The sequence below is a fragment of the Camelus dromedarius genome, chromosome 6 (assembly GCF_036321535.1).
Source record: "Camelus dromedarius isolate mCamDro1 chromosome 6, mCamDro1.pat, whole genome shotgun sequence".
Lineage (NCBI taxonomy): Eukaryota > Metazoa > Chordata > Mammalia > Artiodactyla > Camelidae > Camelus > Camelus dromedarius.
Window position 1 is genome coordinate 50022797 of NC_087441.1, and position 15649 is coordinate 50038445.

The window sequence follows — 15649 nt, forward strand, 5'->3', positions numbered from 1 at the left end:
ACATTGTTATCCACATTTTGCACTGTATACAATTCTCTGTATGCATAGTTCATAATAAACAAAATTAAAAAGTATTGTGCTAAAATACTTTCAAATCATTAGTGTTTAGTACATATACTCATTCAATAATAAGAAACTTATTCTTAAAAAATAACTGAATTGCAAAGTATTTGAAAGATTTTAATCAATAAACTATCCTTATCCATTTTACATATTTATAAAATAGAATATTTCCCCTTAGTACTCCCACAATGGTTAGGGTTATTTAGTTATAAATGTTTGAACAGATCTCCTTGGTATTCTCATAGTTGTTACAGTTATTTAGCTGTGAATATCCTTGGTGTTTTCATGTACTCAGTGTTATTTAGTGTGGCATGTGTAAGTATATCCCCCTATTGTTGCACATTGGCTAGAGTTATTTATTTGTGGTACGTGTCTCCCCTGATTACCTGGAGTCATCAGATTACGGTGTTAACTAGAATAGGTGGTCTCTCCTCTTCTTGTACTTGGAGTGTTAACACTGGAAAAGAATTGTACTCCAATATACTGCTTTTCCAGAGAGGAGAGACATTTTTTTCACTGGTTCAAATTATTTTGAAAGTAATCAAGATTTTATGAAAATTAAGAATAGTATCTCACATATGTATAAGCACCTAATGAGTAAGGTAATACCTGTTTTGGCAATAATGTAGAAACCTTATAGGAAATGAATAAAAATTATATATTATACATCAATTATAAATTCTAAATTATCTTGGAAGTTAAAATACAGCAGGTTTTTTTATACTTTTCATAATTTGTTAGTTATTATCAAATTGTACCAAAGATCTAAACATTTCCTGACTACTTAAAAATTAAGGTTTCACTTTCTGCCTATTATTGAAGTTGTTTAATATAATGAAGAAATTTGAGAGTCCTTTAAAATATGATTAGAATCTGATTGAGTAAAACCTTAAGCTTGACCAAAATCTGAACATTTTTATTAGCTGTATTATTTAAGGTTATTTACCACTAAAATAAAACAATGCTAAGATTTGTAACAATGACTTGTATACTCCCTAAAATTAAATTTGGGGACAGAATTATCCTTGAAATATGAAATTTAATTGAAAATAACCCTAGACACTAGAAATTTTGAAAACATTTGGGCATTTAATTTTTAATTTAATAGATATTAGCAATTTGATTATGTAACTTTTATAAGTTTAAAGAAATATTTCACAGAGGGTTTTTTTGGGGGGGGGAGGGTCAGGAGTTCTAGTTAAAATAGTTTTTTTAACTTGTGGATACTTAGCTCTCTTCCTCTTCTTTTGCTAAATTACATTAAATTATCAATGCACAATGAATTCTTAAATTAGACATGCACTGAACTTGAAATATAGTATCAGTAATCACTATACAGTCTTACACAATCCTATGAACGTGGTCTCTGTTCACTCACAAAAAAGGGAAGGTCATACTGCCTATATAGCCCCGAGAACAGCTATTTTTCTCATTTAAACTGCCCTAAGCCTGAAGATGACATTTTATATCCCAGTTCAGCTTTTCGTACATCTGAGTAGCTCATTGCCCGAGCTTTTCTCATCTGTTCTCCGTAGTTGCGAAGGGGCCATCCTTGATGACCCAGAAGTATTCAGGAAGTGTGCTTCCCTTAACACAAAGAGCATCACGTGTGTTCATTTACACATACAAGAGAAAAATGAAAGTCAAAGCTGAAAGTAAAATGGACATAATTTTAATGATTTTTTTAAGTTTTGTGCATTGGATTCAAACAGCAAACTGTGTGCACTCAACTGTTATCACAATGTTGTCAAGAGGTCTGTGTCTTTTACCATTTTACACACAATTGTTCATTACAGTATGTTATCAGTCTCGTGGAAACCAGGGGTGTGGCATGGTAAGCAGTGGTGGTAGTGCACCTAGCTTTTATATTATCTAACTTGAAAATATTTCTCTTCTATGATTCCTTTTTTTCTTGATAAAAATAGTTTTCACCAAACGTTGGTGGTGCACACGCACTACCATTCATGCTTGACATCACACCCCCGACAGGAACACATGTTCTTATTTTGTTGATAAAAAGTATTACAAAAATTTCCATACAAAAACTATTTTCATAGAAATCTTGCATTTCCACAAATAAACCTGAACATTTTTTTGAAAAAAAACTGCTCAAGAATTTTGTTCATTTAACATTGTGACTGTATTGATAAATGCAGTCCACTTCAAAGTTCGCCACACATACTTTTCTATAGCTGACCAGTCCCCTTTCTCCATTCACTGAGATCTGCCCAGGCTCCAATGAGTTCATTTATAGCAGGAAGGAGGGTTTAGATTAACAGATCTGGATGTTAGAATGAAAGTTTCAGTCTTCCACATAACTATCAATTCTCAGCCCTCTTTTACAACTTCAGACAAAGATTGCAAAACATCATCCTTTTTAATTCAGAATCTTGGAACCAACTGTTGCTTTTTTATTCTTGGTGTGGGGTTGGGGAAATGTCAGGGGAATGGGTAGGGATTTGGTAGAGTTTCATGTTACATCTCCTGCCGTGGTGAATATAAGAAAAAACATTATTGCCTTGGTAACTGACACTTCTATCTCAATCAGTGACACAGACTGTCAAAAAAAAAAAAAAAAAAAAAAAGAAAGAAAAGAAAGAAAAACACTGATGAAGATCTGCTTTATATTCCACTTGCCATGAAATTCATATTTGTCTTGCATTACATTTTTTTCACATCCTATAAACACATATCATTTATTCAGATGATCATTATACTGAGTAACTCGGGGCCAGTAACATCACCACCCTCTTATCTGGGTGTTCAGAAGACTGTACTGTTTCTTGTAACACTACAGTTTTTGCTGATTCCAGGTATTTTTATTCTTAATGATTTTTTTTACTGGTTACCCTTGGGGCATTGATATTCCATCTCCTGGCAACAGTTGGACTTCAAAAGGAACCTGTAATTTCTTACTGGACTGCATTTGAAACCAGCCACAAAATGCGTATGTAACATTCACTCAGAAGAAGGGAGGAACCCATGATAAACAGTGTAACCCCGTGTAACTTGGTTGATCCATGATGCTTGGAAATCAAGTCTGATCATTGCAACTGCTTAGATCACAGAGTCTCTAGTTCATAGACACAGCGGCATGAGGTAACTCATTTTATTTTGCACAGGTTGCATATTTCCACAGGAAACATTCTCGCTAAATTGTTTGGAAAAAAGACGACAGTTTGTGCTTGGGTGTTTGGTCTCCCAGCTTTATGCCATGGTTTCTTTACCTGGCAACCTTCTGTCGTTAAATGTGTGCATGTTGATAACTTCTTCTGTTTTCACAATAACTGGGGCCTGTGGCTTGTGTTTTAACCGACGCTGGCACTTCAGGGACATCCTCAGTTCCTCTACCATGGCGCTACAGAAGGACCTCTACAGAATAACACAGAAAACAGGGTATTACGAAACAGGTCAACTGCAACAGTCCTAACGCAATATTAAAATCATTCTCAACAGACTAGTCAACATAGCAGCCTTGAAATTTTGAAAAATTTCATTATGAAGGTTACAACAAATTGTTACACTTTTAATACATAAAACATGATAATTAAAATATTTTATCAAAGTGGGCAAGTTTAAAGAAAATCTCCACTTGATAGTGAAATGAACTGCCAACTAGGAATGCATACATTACACATTATGTTGAATAAGATTTTCAGATATAAAATTGATTAACAGTGTAAGATACACATCTACCTTAAAATTTAAATCCAAGCACATATACACAAATCAGTTACCAGAAATCCATTCTTGCTATTTAAAAAAATTAGAAAAAATGCACTAGTTTCTAGATCACAACATGAGACAGGAAAATGTTCTTTAAACATGGACTCTTCATTGTGCATCTCAAAACAGAACAAAAATCATACTCACACATTTAGACATAAAGTATGGAAAATAATTTCTGGTATTCATAATGTCTTTTTGTGATTATGCCTCAAAAACTATTGGTGATGATTACAAACACATATGATTTCATCACGAAATGACAAATTGTAGCACATTAAGAATCCATGCACAAATATTAACTTTTTTTGCCATCATCAGCTTGTAACTGTGAGTTGGTAAAGAATTTATTTCGTGAAGGAAGAACGACCCTATAAATGTATATTTTTTAAAATCCCCATTGCATTGGCAGTAGATTTGCTAGAAATTCTGCATAACTAGGGCTCATTATTACATGCTCCACAAATTCCTATTACATAGTCAAAAACATGAAACAGAAATTTGTTTGTCCCCAGCTAGTTGAGATACACCTGTGTTAGTTACATATAAAGCAGATTCCTGAACCAGTTTCTTATTGGTGTTGGCATTCAGAGGTACTAAGACTTAGGCTTTTTCTGTGCAAGAACTAAAAACATGGACAACAACCAAAAATGTGGACAAGTATGAAAAATTTATACAATTCCAAAAAGTGAGATGAAAACATAATGAGATAAACCTAATCAAATATGCATGTGAAGATTTATTTTTTTGCTTTTGGTGTTGCTCCTTTGTTGTTTATCAACTTAGGGTAATTCCAAAATAATACAGGATAAAAATATGTAATACAATATATGTGCCTTATATTTTAAAAAAAACTTTGCATACATCATCTTTTGTGATACTTTAATACTGAATTAAAGTATGACAGAGGAAACTGATTCAGAGAGAGGGCAAGTCACTTTCTGCAGCTCACACCTGCAACTCCAGCAAGATACCCTGATACCCAATTCTGTGATTTTTCGACTCTGCCCTAATACCTTCTTGTCCACTTCCAGCTATATGGATTTTTTTTGTGTGTATGTGCATTCCTGAATAGTTTCGTTAGTGATCTTCTGAAATCTACATCTAGGCTATTACTTTCTGAAAGGCTTACAATTACCAGAGAAATCTATTGTTATAAACATCAGTTATTAACGGTATTTTCTCATCTAAGAAACATGAAATCCAGATCTCCTTTTTTTCCCCATAATGACCTCTCTGAGTCAGTTCTACCCATTCTTTCCCCTAAACCTTTTCTTTCTTCTCTACACATATCCTTCTCTGCTTGGACCTCCGAGGTTTTTCTCCTTTGCTTCTCCCTGCTCGGGTACTCTGCTGAGTTCTTTCCTCCTTCTTATCAATCCAGTTTTATCCCTTCCTGCAGGACATGACTCAGATTTTGACTTATTCAGGAATCACTTTCCAATTGACCAGGCTCGTTATTCTCACTCAATTTAGCTTGTCCCTTTAGTATTTTTCACTCATGCTCATGTTTATCTGGCCTCTAGGTCGTCTATGTATCCCTCTCACTGAACTTTAAAGAGCAGAGATCAAGTTCTCATGGCACTGTCTGTATACACGTGTTCTTTAAACGTTGACTGAATTAACCATAGCTATATATGACCCTAACATTTTAATTCTTATTGAACAATATCCCTAATTTAATTGCTTAGAAGTCTTTTTTCAGAAGCTTAGTAAAAAGCATTGTCTACAAGTGATCTAATTAATTAGACAGAACTTTGTTTAATAACGTTAAAATAGTAAAATATATTAATTTATTAGTACTTGTAGTGGGAGATGATTAAACGTCACATGTGAATTCCCCAGTAACTACAGACTTATTGCTATGCATTGTTTATTATGTGTTAAGTTATACAGTTCTGAAATTCATGAATTCTATTTCCTTTTAAAGGATCTGTATGACACCAGTATATGGACACAGTGTTTCTTGTAGCTTAATACCTACTATTAGATGTACTTATTAAGAACATGATGAGAATGATGATGAAGATGGTGATGATGACAACACTGTAGAAATGGAAAAATCTGACTCCAAAAGAGGGAGGAATACATAGTCTTGAGGTAACTTAGTCTTGGTTCTCTGTTGAAACATTTAACAGAAGAATTGATTAGATAATGTACCAAGTTTAGAACCTGATGTCATTGACACTCTAAAATGTTATAGGATGTGAATAACGTTGAATTGTTTGAAATATGCCTTCACATAAAACAAATAAATTCTCAAATATTAAATAATTTATAACACCTCTTTTGGCAAACTCAATTTTTTTTAACATTTTGTTTATACTAGTTTCAAAAAATAATAAAATGAAGCCATTAATTAACTGTTTTGTCCATTGTAAGTGGTGTAAACAACTCATGTTCTTAGGAAAAAATACCTTATGAAGGTACATACCCATTCCACTATGAAAGGATTCAACTTTATTTCTAGTATTAAGAAGTGTATTTAGTATCCTATACTTCAAACTACAAATAAAGACATATGAAACTTATTTAAAGCAATTTTATGTAATTTAAAATTTATAATGCTGATTAATATAAAATGTAGGTGAAAAACCTTCCCCAAAGATCACAATACTTTTATCTCTAATTTACATTTATCTTAAGTTAATTATATTTACAAATTTAGAAACCCTGCAAATTATAATAATGTAACCCCACCATTGCCATTTTAGACTTTCTCTATTTTACAAAGCTATTAGAAAGTGAAAATTTTAATGAAGCAAACTTTAAGCAATCAGTAACCTTGATTATATAATGTCAAGTTATCATTTTTGTTAATTATTTTTTCTCTGAAAAAGCTGAATTTTGCCAGTTCTTTTTTGATCCATCAATGTAAATTTACCTAAAAAAATCCTAAGTTCTAATAAAGTCGCTGTGAGGCAATAGATTCTCTTCTCACTTATATAACATTTCTACTCCTTCACAAAACTGTGAAAACCTTTATTTAGATTTGAGTGAAAGTTTGGAATCAACAAGACAAAATTGAAAAATTTACTGATAACCATAAAGTACCATTCACTTATAGCACTAGGGCAAACACATTCATATTTTTTTAAGCTTTAAAATATAAATTCCATGTCTTGATCTATGTCAGAATCTAAAGTTGAAACTGTAGAGATGATTGTGAAATACAGTTTCTCTGTGTTTAATGTTATCAAAAAATTACTATGTCTGATTTTTAAAGTTCTTACTTGTCTTTTGATAGAGACAAATTGTCTTTCTTCATATCAAGATCTAAATTTTTTAAATGTCTTTTTACTGAACTATGAAATAAAGTTTTGAAAAACTCAAGTGCACTTAATAGGAGTTTCCTGTGTTATAATGAAGAAGAAGGGAGATGAGGAAGAGGAGGGAGAAGGGGAAGAAGAAAGAATGAGAAAGAGCAAGAGAGAGAGGGGGGAAGGAAGGCAGGCAGAAAGGAGAGAAGGAAGAAAAGAAAGGAAGGAAAGAAGGGCAGGAGGAAGGAAGGAAAGGAGGAAGGGAAAGACTGAGGGAGGAAGGAAAGATGAGAAGGAAAACTACCATGCTTTTCAAATCACTTCTTTGGGATAGAAACAGACAAATTGTGTCATTAAATAAGGTTAAGTTTATTAGGGTGAAAACAACAACAAAAATGTTTCTTCACATTAATATAACAGACTACAAAAAGAAAAAAGAAAGGCACAAGGATACTAACCATTATTAAAAACCTCTTTTAGTAAGTTTCAAAAGTTTACTAAACAGTGTCTGGATGGTAGGGTGGCACTAACCAAATAGAAGATTCCTGAAAATGAAAATTTAAATCTTTGAGCTGTTAGCATGTATAATTGCATTTAAATTAGTTAAACTCATTATAAAATTCACTATATTTGATGAGGCAACCTGTATTTACACATCTCTAATTCTTGAAACAACAAGGTTGGAAATCTTAAAAGTATATATTTGGCTGTATTTACATTGCCTTTTAAAGAAGCTATATATATATATATTTTTTTTTATTTTGAGTATAAGACAACACGTAAATAGTCCACAGATAAATGTTCTCAAGAATATCATCCTAAGTGTTATAGAATAATTTATTCTTAATAGCTTATCTTTCTAATTTACAGGTATGTTTATATAATAACATGATGTGACTGCATTGGGAGAAGCACATACTTTTTTTTTAATATTAGAATCTTGTTGTAAACATGCTCCATATTGAACGCTGATATATTTAAACTTCATTTTTAAGTTTACACTTAGCAATGTCTTTTTTCAAAAACAGCAACTGATGAAAGATAACCAGTTTAATTTTTTAAACTTTGAAGCTCATCACTTTCATGTTGAATATATATAGTCACTTATCGACTGAAGGAGAAATAATCATAAACACTATATGCTACCATCAGTTCTCTATTTAGTATTTATTTTGTAAGGAGGAAACTCTCTTTTATATGTCCTGCTGTCCTATTCTTAGTATACAATTAACTAAATGATATTCTGATATGCATTCAGAATAATTTCCAAGCATTTTTGCATACAGTTTCTAATTGAATCCCTACCAAAAATCTTCAGTTTCCTTCCATCAGGTTTTGTAGCTCAGTGTCCTAATATATACTAGCATATATCAACCAAACTGTTTTGTTTTGTCTGTCATTTAAATTATTTGTTAACTGATTATGAATACTTAGTTCATTTTCACACTTTTAAATTAATTTCTGATGCTATAGGCCGTTTAACCAAGAGTTCCAAAGCAAACGCAGTAGAGACAAATCCAGTCACTATAATTAATCCCTGCAGAAATTTATTTCACATTAGATAATAATTAAATAATAACTAAAATGAAATAAAAAGGATATCAGGTAAAATATGCAATATTTTATATAAATGTTGGTGGACTGAATGAGGAAGTTAAATGTCATTTAATTGACCCTTTCCTTTCAATTTATACTCTTTAATTGGCAGTCTTTTAAAAATAGCTAATGTATACATCAGAAGTATGAATTTACCTAAGACTATATGGATATAGTGAAGTAACAGTGTAGCAATGAGAGATGAAAAATGACTAAGACACTCATGTCAAAAATATAGGTATAGGAATTTTGATCTTGATACTCAGTTCTAGAGCAGCTCTCTTTTTGAAAAAATTGTATTATTTAGATCAGCTGTGCAGAGCCAGATGGGACTTGACCTGTAGGTTCTTTAGTGGCCCTATTGCTTAATCACTCTGATTTTACAGCTAGAGACATTAAACTCAAGAAGTCAAGTTATCTATCTAATGTTATGCACATAACTGGTTTCCAAGCTGAAAGAGGAACACTATTCTCTTGACTTCCATCCTGTGAGTGCTTTATTATACTAGCCTGCCTCATTGACAGCAGTGTGAATTTCAGCTGCGCCTTTTACCTGGACTCTGTTCTTAATAAATGGTAATTTTTCAATACTAAATGATAAACCAGGCAGAAAAAAATTATAGATCTAAAAGAAATATATTTTTTCTCAATAAATAAAATGACAAGGCATCCTACTCTTTAGCCTGGATTGTTTTACACTGATAAACATAACCAAAGATTAAAATATTCTCAGAAACCTTGACTCTTACAGAAAGTTACTGAATATCTTTATATTGCATTTTGCAAATACAATGAGACAGAGAAAAATGGGGCATCATTATACATTTTTACATGTCCCCTACTTAAGCTAGAAAAATCAATAAGCTTTGACAAGCTTCAACACCACTTTAGTCGATACAGCTGTGAAATGAATTTTAACAAAAAGCCATGTTAATCATCATAGTCTGGCTAGTAGTCATAATAATACAGTTTTTCAACAAAGTATGTAATATCCAAATAAGTAATGCTTAATTTCGGGAAAGCTCTCTTTCCTTAAGGTACAGTGGTTAAAATGTTATCAGCTTTGTGAATAAAAATAATGACTATATTACAGCAATGACTGCTTATGACCACAGTACAGTCTGTTTACCTAATTCTAATTTCTATTCCACACATTTGATCAAAACATCAGGGAGAAAAACTGTTAAGAAAAATGGCTAAATATTCTATGTCTATTTTGTAGTGCAGTATAAAATAGTGTAAATAGTTATCCTGGGCATCTTTGACCTTGGGAAACATATTTGACCCTTGAGACACTTATCCTCATCTGCACAATATGGATAAGAATCGTTGCACGGTTCCCAGAGTTATTTTGGACTCAGATGCAATATTACACTTTAAAAACTCTAAAGTCATTTATGAAAATAAGGTAGTAAAATTATTATCTGTCAGCTTGAATCTTATTTTAAAACATTATTTATGGGCATAAACAGAGTATGGCTTCTCATAAATAAATGACAAAATCCTATTGCTGATTTGCAAGTAGATTAGTGAGTAAAATGAACACTGGCATCTCATTTTGAAGTATGATTTTATGTTTACATGTAAGAGCATTTTTAAGAGCCATCCAGTTAGTCCTTACATATGCCATTAATGGAAACAGAGATGCTCTGCTCTCAGAGAAAGGCAGTAACATAGAAACAATACAAAATGCACTATTTGTCTAAAGTTTATTTGCCACTTTTAACTTCTGAATAGCAACATGCTTTATAGCTAAATTTTTTCATATTAAAAATGTACTCAGAACTTTTAATTTCAGAACAGTTAAAGGCAGTTAAAATTCCATACATTAAGTTAAAATTCTATACATTAAATAAAAATCCCATAAATGAAAAGCACAGATAGTCTGTGGTTTATAAATAGGCATTATTTGGAAAACGTAAAATTGAAATAGAAGCTTTACTGATGATTTATGACGATGTTTGCTTGACTATATCTTATCCAATAAATGACTTCTTTTACAAAACATTACTCCTGTTAGAACTAATTCTTCAACATTCCGGAAGCAATTTGTGTATCAGGACCTGTGAACGATCTGTTTTCATTCTTCTGGTTCCATGAAATGCAGGTTCAGCCAACTTTGAAAAGTGTTTTCCTTGTGAATAATCTTTCACCCAGGATCCCTAGTCTTGAAGGTTTAAACTAAACCACTCTGATTTTCTTCTTATTCCCCAAATTGCATTGTTTCATTCAGTTGTCCTTTTACTAGGAGTTACAACTGCCTTCTACATTTGTTATTCAGCTATACACTGAAAAACATTCTATGTGCCCTCAAAATTTTTTTTGACTTTTCAGTCAGTGACTGAAAAATATCATTATTTAGAGATTACCTTTGATATGATGTTATTGTTCTATAATACAAATAACTACGTTGACTAAAATGGACTATATCCTGAAAGCAACCATACTAAGTCGTTCTCAAAATGTACCTCAATCATCTTAGTGGAAAGTTAGAACAAAAATGTGTATCCAAGACAGGACACATAGCTTAGTAATTCAATATCTGAGCAATAATTTATATATTTTTCTCAGACATATATACTACATTTTGTTTATACTTAAGTATTAAGAAAGGAAATATTTCTGTCATTAAGTTTTTCATATCAGAAAACTCAGATTCAGATTCAAGCTGTTCAGTCAAGAACATTTGTACAGGCAAATCCATTTTCTATTATGTGGAAAAGAAAATATTTCTATATACATACCAGACAAAAACAAAAGAGCAAACTATGTAAGTTATATTACTACTCTTGCTAGAAATCAGAAGAGGGCAGGATTATGTATATCTTTTAAAAGAGGGTATATTCAAATATTTTTAAAAAGATGAATAATTTCAAGCATAAATTAATAGAACATAATTATGTCATAAAATATTTTATAAAAATTGAAAGTATTATAATTATTTATAACTCATGATTACAAAACCAATGAGTTATCATAAAGGTAGTATATTACCAGAGAAAATAAAATTCTGTTAGTATTAAGCAGATTTTTTTCAGTTATAAGTAAGACCTAGAAGGTAAACACAGGACATTTGAAACAAATCCACGTAATGAAAAGCACTGATAGTTGTCTAAAGAAGTACACAGTTTCTTGGACTGCTTACTGTAGTAATATTTTTAAAATCAGGAAAAAGGTAAGGCAAAAAGAAAATCAATTAGAAAATGCACATGTTGATTCATTACTTTTTCAGACAGATTTTTATGAAAGAAAAATCTGAGTATCTTTCTAAATGGTCAAGTTAAACTGTGAAAAAAAATCAGAAAAATAAATACTTAGTTAGTTTATAAGTTTAAATAAATGAAAAGTAATGTATCTTTGATGCATTAATATTTGCATCAAAATTAAAGCCATTAATTGTTCCAAAAATTGTAATACACCATCTTGTGGTTATCTGAAAGGAATGCATTTACAGTTTTGAGATTTTTTTAAGATCTACATATTTCAGCATTACCTTCTGTTTTCAGATTTAACCTGCCCTCATTTAAAAATAATACAGTCTTCTACTACTCTTAATTATCAATTTGGAAATATAAAAACGTTATAGTCATTAAGATCTATTTGTTCCATTAATAAATTATAAAATATGTGCTATAAAAGACATTTTATTTTCACCTTTAGATAATAATTATTACTGATTTTATCATTATCATCATCATTGGAGGTAAGACTTAACATAGAAATACATCAGTTATTCATAAATTTTACACATAAACTTCATTTTCAGCTGTACTATGTGTTTATCTGCCAGCCTATGTAGATAAAGATAGAAAATTTCATTTGTTCTTTTAAAAAATACTAGAATACTATAAATTAAAGAAATAAGAAAGAAAACATAAAAAGAGAAGGGAAAATAAATAAAGCACTTTGGGATAGGAATCGTGAATAATATATTTTTGCTTACCTTTAAGGTGCAAACATAATTCATTGCATATTTAGTTCTCAATAAATAATTATTGATTAAATAAACAATTTTACAAATGTTTACTTTGTTTTTAAAATCTAAAAAATTTCGGTTAAAGACACAATTATAAGTATAAATAAACTCTGAATTCCTGTATGTTCTCATGCATATCTTATAAGAAAATCTAGGAATATTTCACAGTTAATTTTAATAAATTAAACAAGCTGTTAAACAAACCATATAGCCCAAGAAAATAAATTCTTTTTCTCAAGAAAATGAGGGAAAATTGAGCCCAAGAACCTAATTTATTAAAATTAATAAAATGGGTCACTTCTAATAAACCCATAATTATTTACTTTATAAACAAATTTCTTTTCACTTATATGGAAACAATTCTTTTTTATTGTTTATGGTAGATTTTTCCAAGTAAGTTACTGGACTCTATTTAATTATTAATTTAAATAGAGAGGAAAGAAAGAAAGAAAGAAAGAAAGAAAGAAAGAAAGAAAGAAAGAAAGAAAGAAAGAAAGAAAGAAAGAAAGAGAAAGAAAGAAAGAAAGAAAGAAAGAAAGAAAGAAAGAAAGAAAGAAAGAAAGAGAGAGAGAGAGAAAGAAAGAAAGAAAGAAAGAAAGAAAGAAAGAAAGAAAAAAGAAAGAAAGAAAGAAAGAGAGAAAGAAAGAAAGAAAGAGAGAAAGAGAGAAAGAAAGAGAGAAAGAAAGAAAGAAAGAAAGAAAGAAAGAGATTATCTTATGCCAACAGGCACTGTTGGAGAGCTTGGAGGTACAAACTAAAATCATGAGGTCCTTATCCTAAAGGAACTAAGAGTCTAACAGGGAGAGAAGCACCCACACAGAGAAATCAACATTTGAATAAAATAGTGTGCTAAGGGAGAATGGAGATGTGCATAGGTTTCACAGAGAAAAAGATGGATGTGGTCTGAAATGGACAAAATACATTCCCAACTTTCTCAAAGTTGTAGGAAATTTTTGGAATGATAGTAGTACTTGAAATCAGCCAAGTTAAAAAAAAAAAAATGAGATATATAGGTCACATTTCCCCCCTCTTGGAAAAGAAAATAAAAATCTAACACCACCTTGTGGAAACAGCTGCGCACTGTACCCAAATCCATTATGCCTATTGATTAGGAAAAGCTTTCTTGGCAAGTTGATACCTGCTCTTGAATCTCTGATTTAAAATGACTAGTGGGAGTCTGCCAGGTAGAAAATGGACAAAGTTTGCTCAGGTCGAATGGAAGAGGGTTTTTAAAAAGCTGGATGACCTTGGAACATTGAAAGTAATTTAGTGTGGCTAGAGTACAGGTACAAATTAGGGAGAAACAAAAGATAAAACTACAGTGGTGGACAGAGCTGGGGAATTTGAACTGCATTACAGAAGCTATGTGGAGACAGTGTGTGAGCATTGGGGAATGTGACTAATAATGTTCATGTCATGTCAACACAGTTGCTTCTTTCCAATATAATATTTTATCTGTTTCAGCCAAAAATAAAAAGTACACTGATCTTCTTTTTCTATTTTTTTAGAAGGCTGTAGAGCTCCATAGGAAGTGACAGCTTGTTGATATATAAAAAATTCAACTAAACTAGTCATTTATAATGACAATAAAGGTTATTTCACAAAAGTAATCCCCATGTCCTTTTTAAAATTTTAAACAAAATGCTTTTAAGATAATTTTGCACAGAGACATGGGCCAGGTAAGTCATATGAACAGGATATAAATAGAAAGGAGCAATAGAATACCACATGTTGTCATGAGATTGTTTTTGTTTTATTTTAATATTGAGCTATAACTGAAAGAAAATCATTGCATAAGGATGATTTGAGGTTCCAACTGGAAAACCTAAATTTCTTCTATAATTTTCGACTCATTTGAAATACTAACTAACCAAATATCACATTTAATAACAAATTATAGTAAAAATGAAAATTGAAGAGTCAATATTTTTCATCTTTGGTTAATTATCTGGATTTGATTCAAAAAATCATTTTGACACCATAAAAAAAGATCATAACATAAAAAGTAGACTTAGACGTAATCGTCAGTAACACCAAACCCAACAGATACTTGATTTAGCCAAGTCAGCAGATATATCCATCCTGAATGCTGTGGGAAAATAAATCATGTGATTGTCTAAATTTTTTCAAACTTTTGAATTGGTTATTTTACTCATAGACAGAATGGGGCTATCAAAATAGTCATTTATAAAAACACTATTTCAAGGAATCAGTACCGTAGTCAAGTAAAAATGTAGGAATGCTGTCTCCAAAATTCTGATTTCAGAAAGAATAAGTAATTGTATCATAGTATCACAAATTATTAAAGACAAATGAAAAAAAATCATATTCCTGTCTTCATATTTACCAATAAAAGTTCATAAACCTTTCACCTATTAAAGAGAATATAATCTCACTCTTATGCAGATCTAAAAGTTAAGATCTAAAAAATGTTTTTTAATTAAAAACAAAGAGACGTTTATATACTAAAAGACTAAAATTTCAGAAGACTTAAAAATGTTAAAACAGCATTTTATGTCCAGAGTCATAAATTTATATTAAAAAGTATCCTGTACCATTTGAAAGAGAGAGAGCTCTATAAATATTCAGCCTTATATTTATAGAACTGAGGGAATCATAGCACTAGAAATGCAAAATCTGAACCAGGTTCACAAACTTTTTGAGAATAGAACATAAAGACATTTGTGCAAAAGACTAAATATATTAAAATCCCAAGAAAAATTACAATAGTCTCAATATTTTTGAGGTTTATATATATTCTTCTAGAAACTCAGCTGTAAGGAAATAAAAAGATTCACTCAGAGTAACATTAAGTGACAAAGAAGAAACTACAATATTCTCACATATTCCTTAATGTAGAAAATGAATTATAATTTCCACAATGCAGGTTAAGATTTTTTTCCATTAGAAATTTATTGGACCAAAAATCTTCAGATGAAAATTTCATTTATTCTCTAACTTGAAACTGTTAATTAGTATTGTATCTTAAAACACTTTTTATCCCCAGAGAAGTTTTTTTTTTTCCCTC

At 30.9% G+C, this 15649-nt stretch overlaps 1 protein-coding gene across 3 annotated transcripts in view; it reads right to left on the reverse strand.

Annotated features, from left to right (window-relative positions):
• Positions 1-2625: 2625 nt before the first annotated feature.
• Positions 2626-15649, reverse strand: part of GRIK2 (glutamate ionotropic receptor kainate type subunit 2) — a 605730-nt gene continuing 592706 nt past the window's right edge. For all 3 annotated transcript variants that reach the window (XM_031456080.2, XM_031456083.2, XM_031456088.2), the window contains one exon: positions 2626-3435. In XM_031456080.2, the coding sequence (XP_031311940.1) occupies positions 3271-3435 (165 nt within the window). In that variant the 3' untranslated portion in view covers positions 2626-3270. The remainder of the gene's footprint in view (positions 3436-15649) is intronic.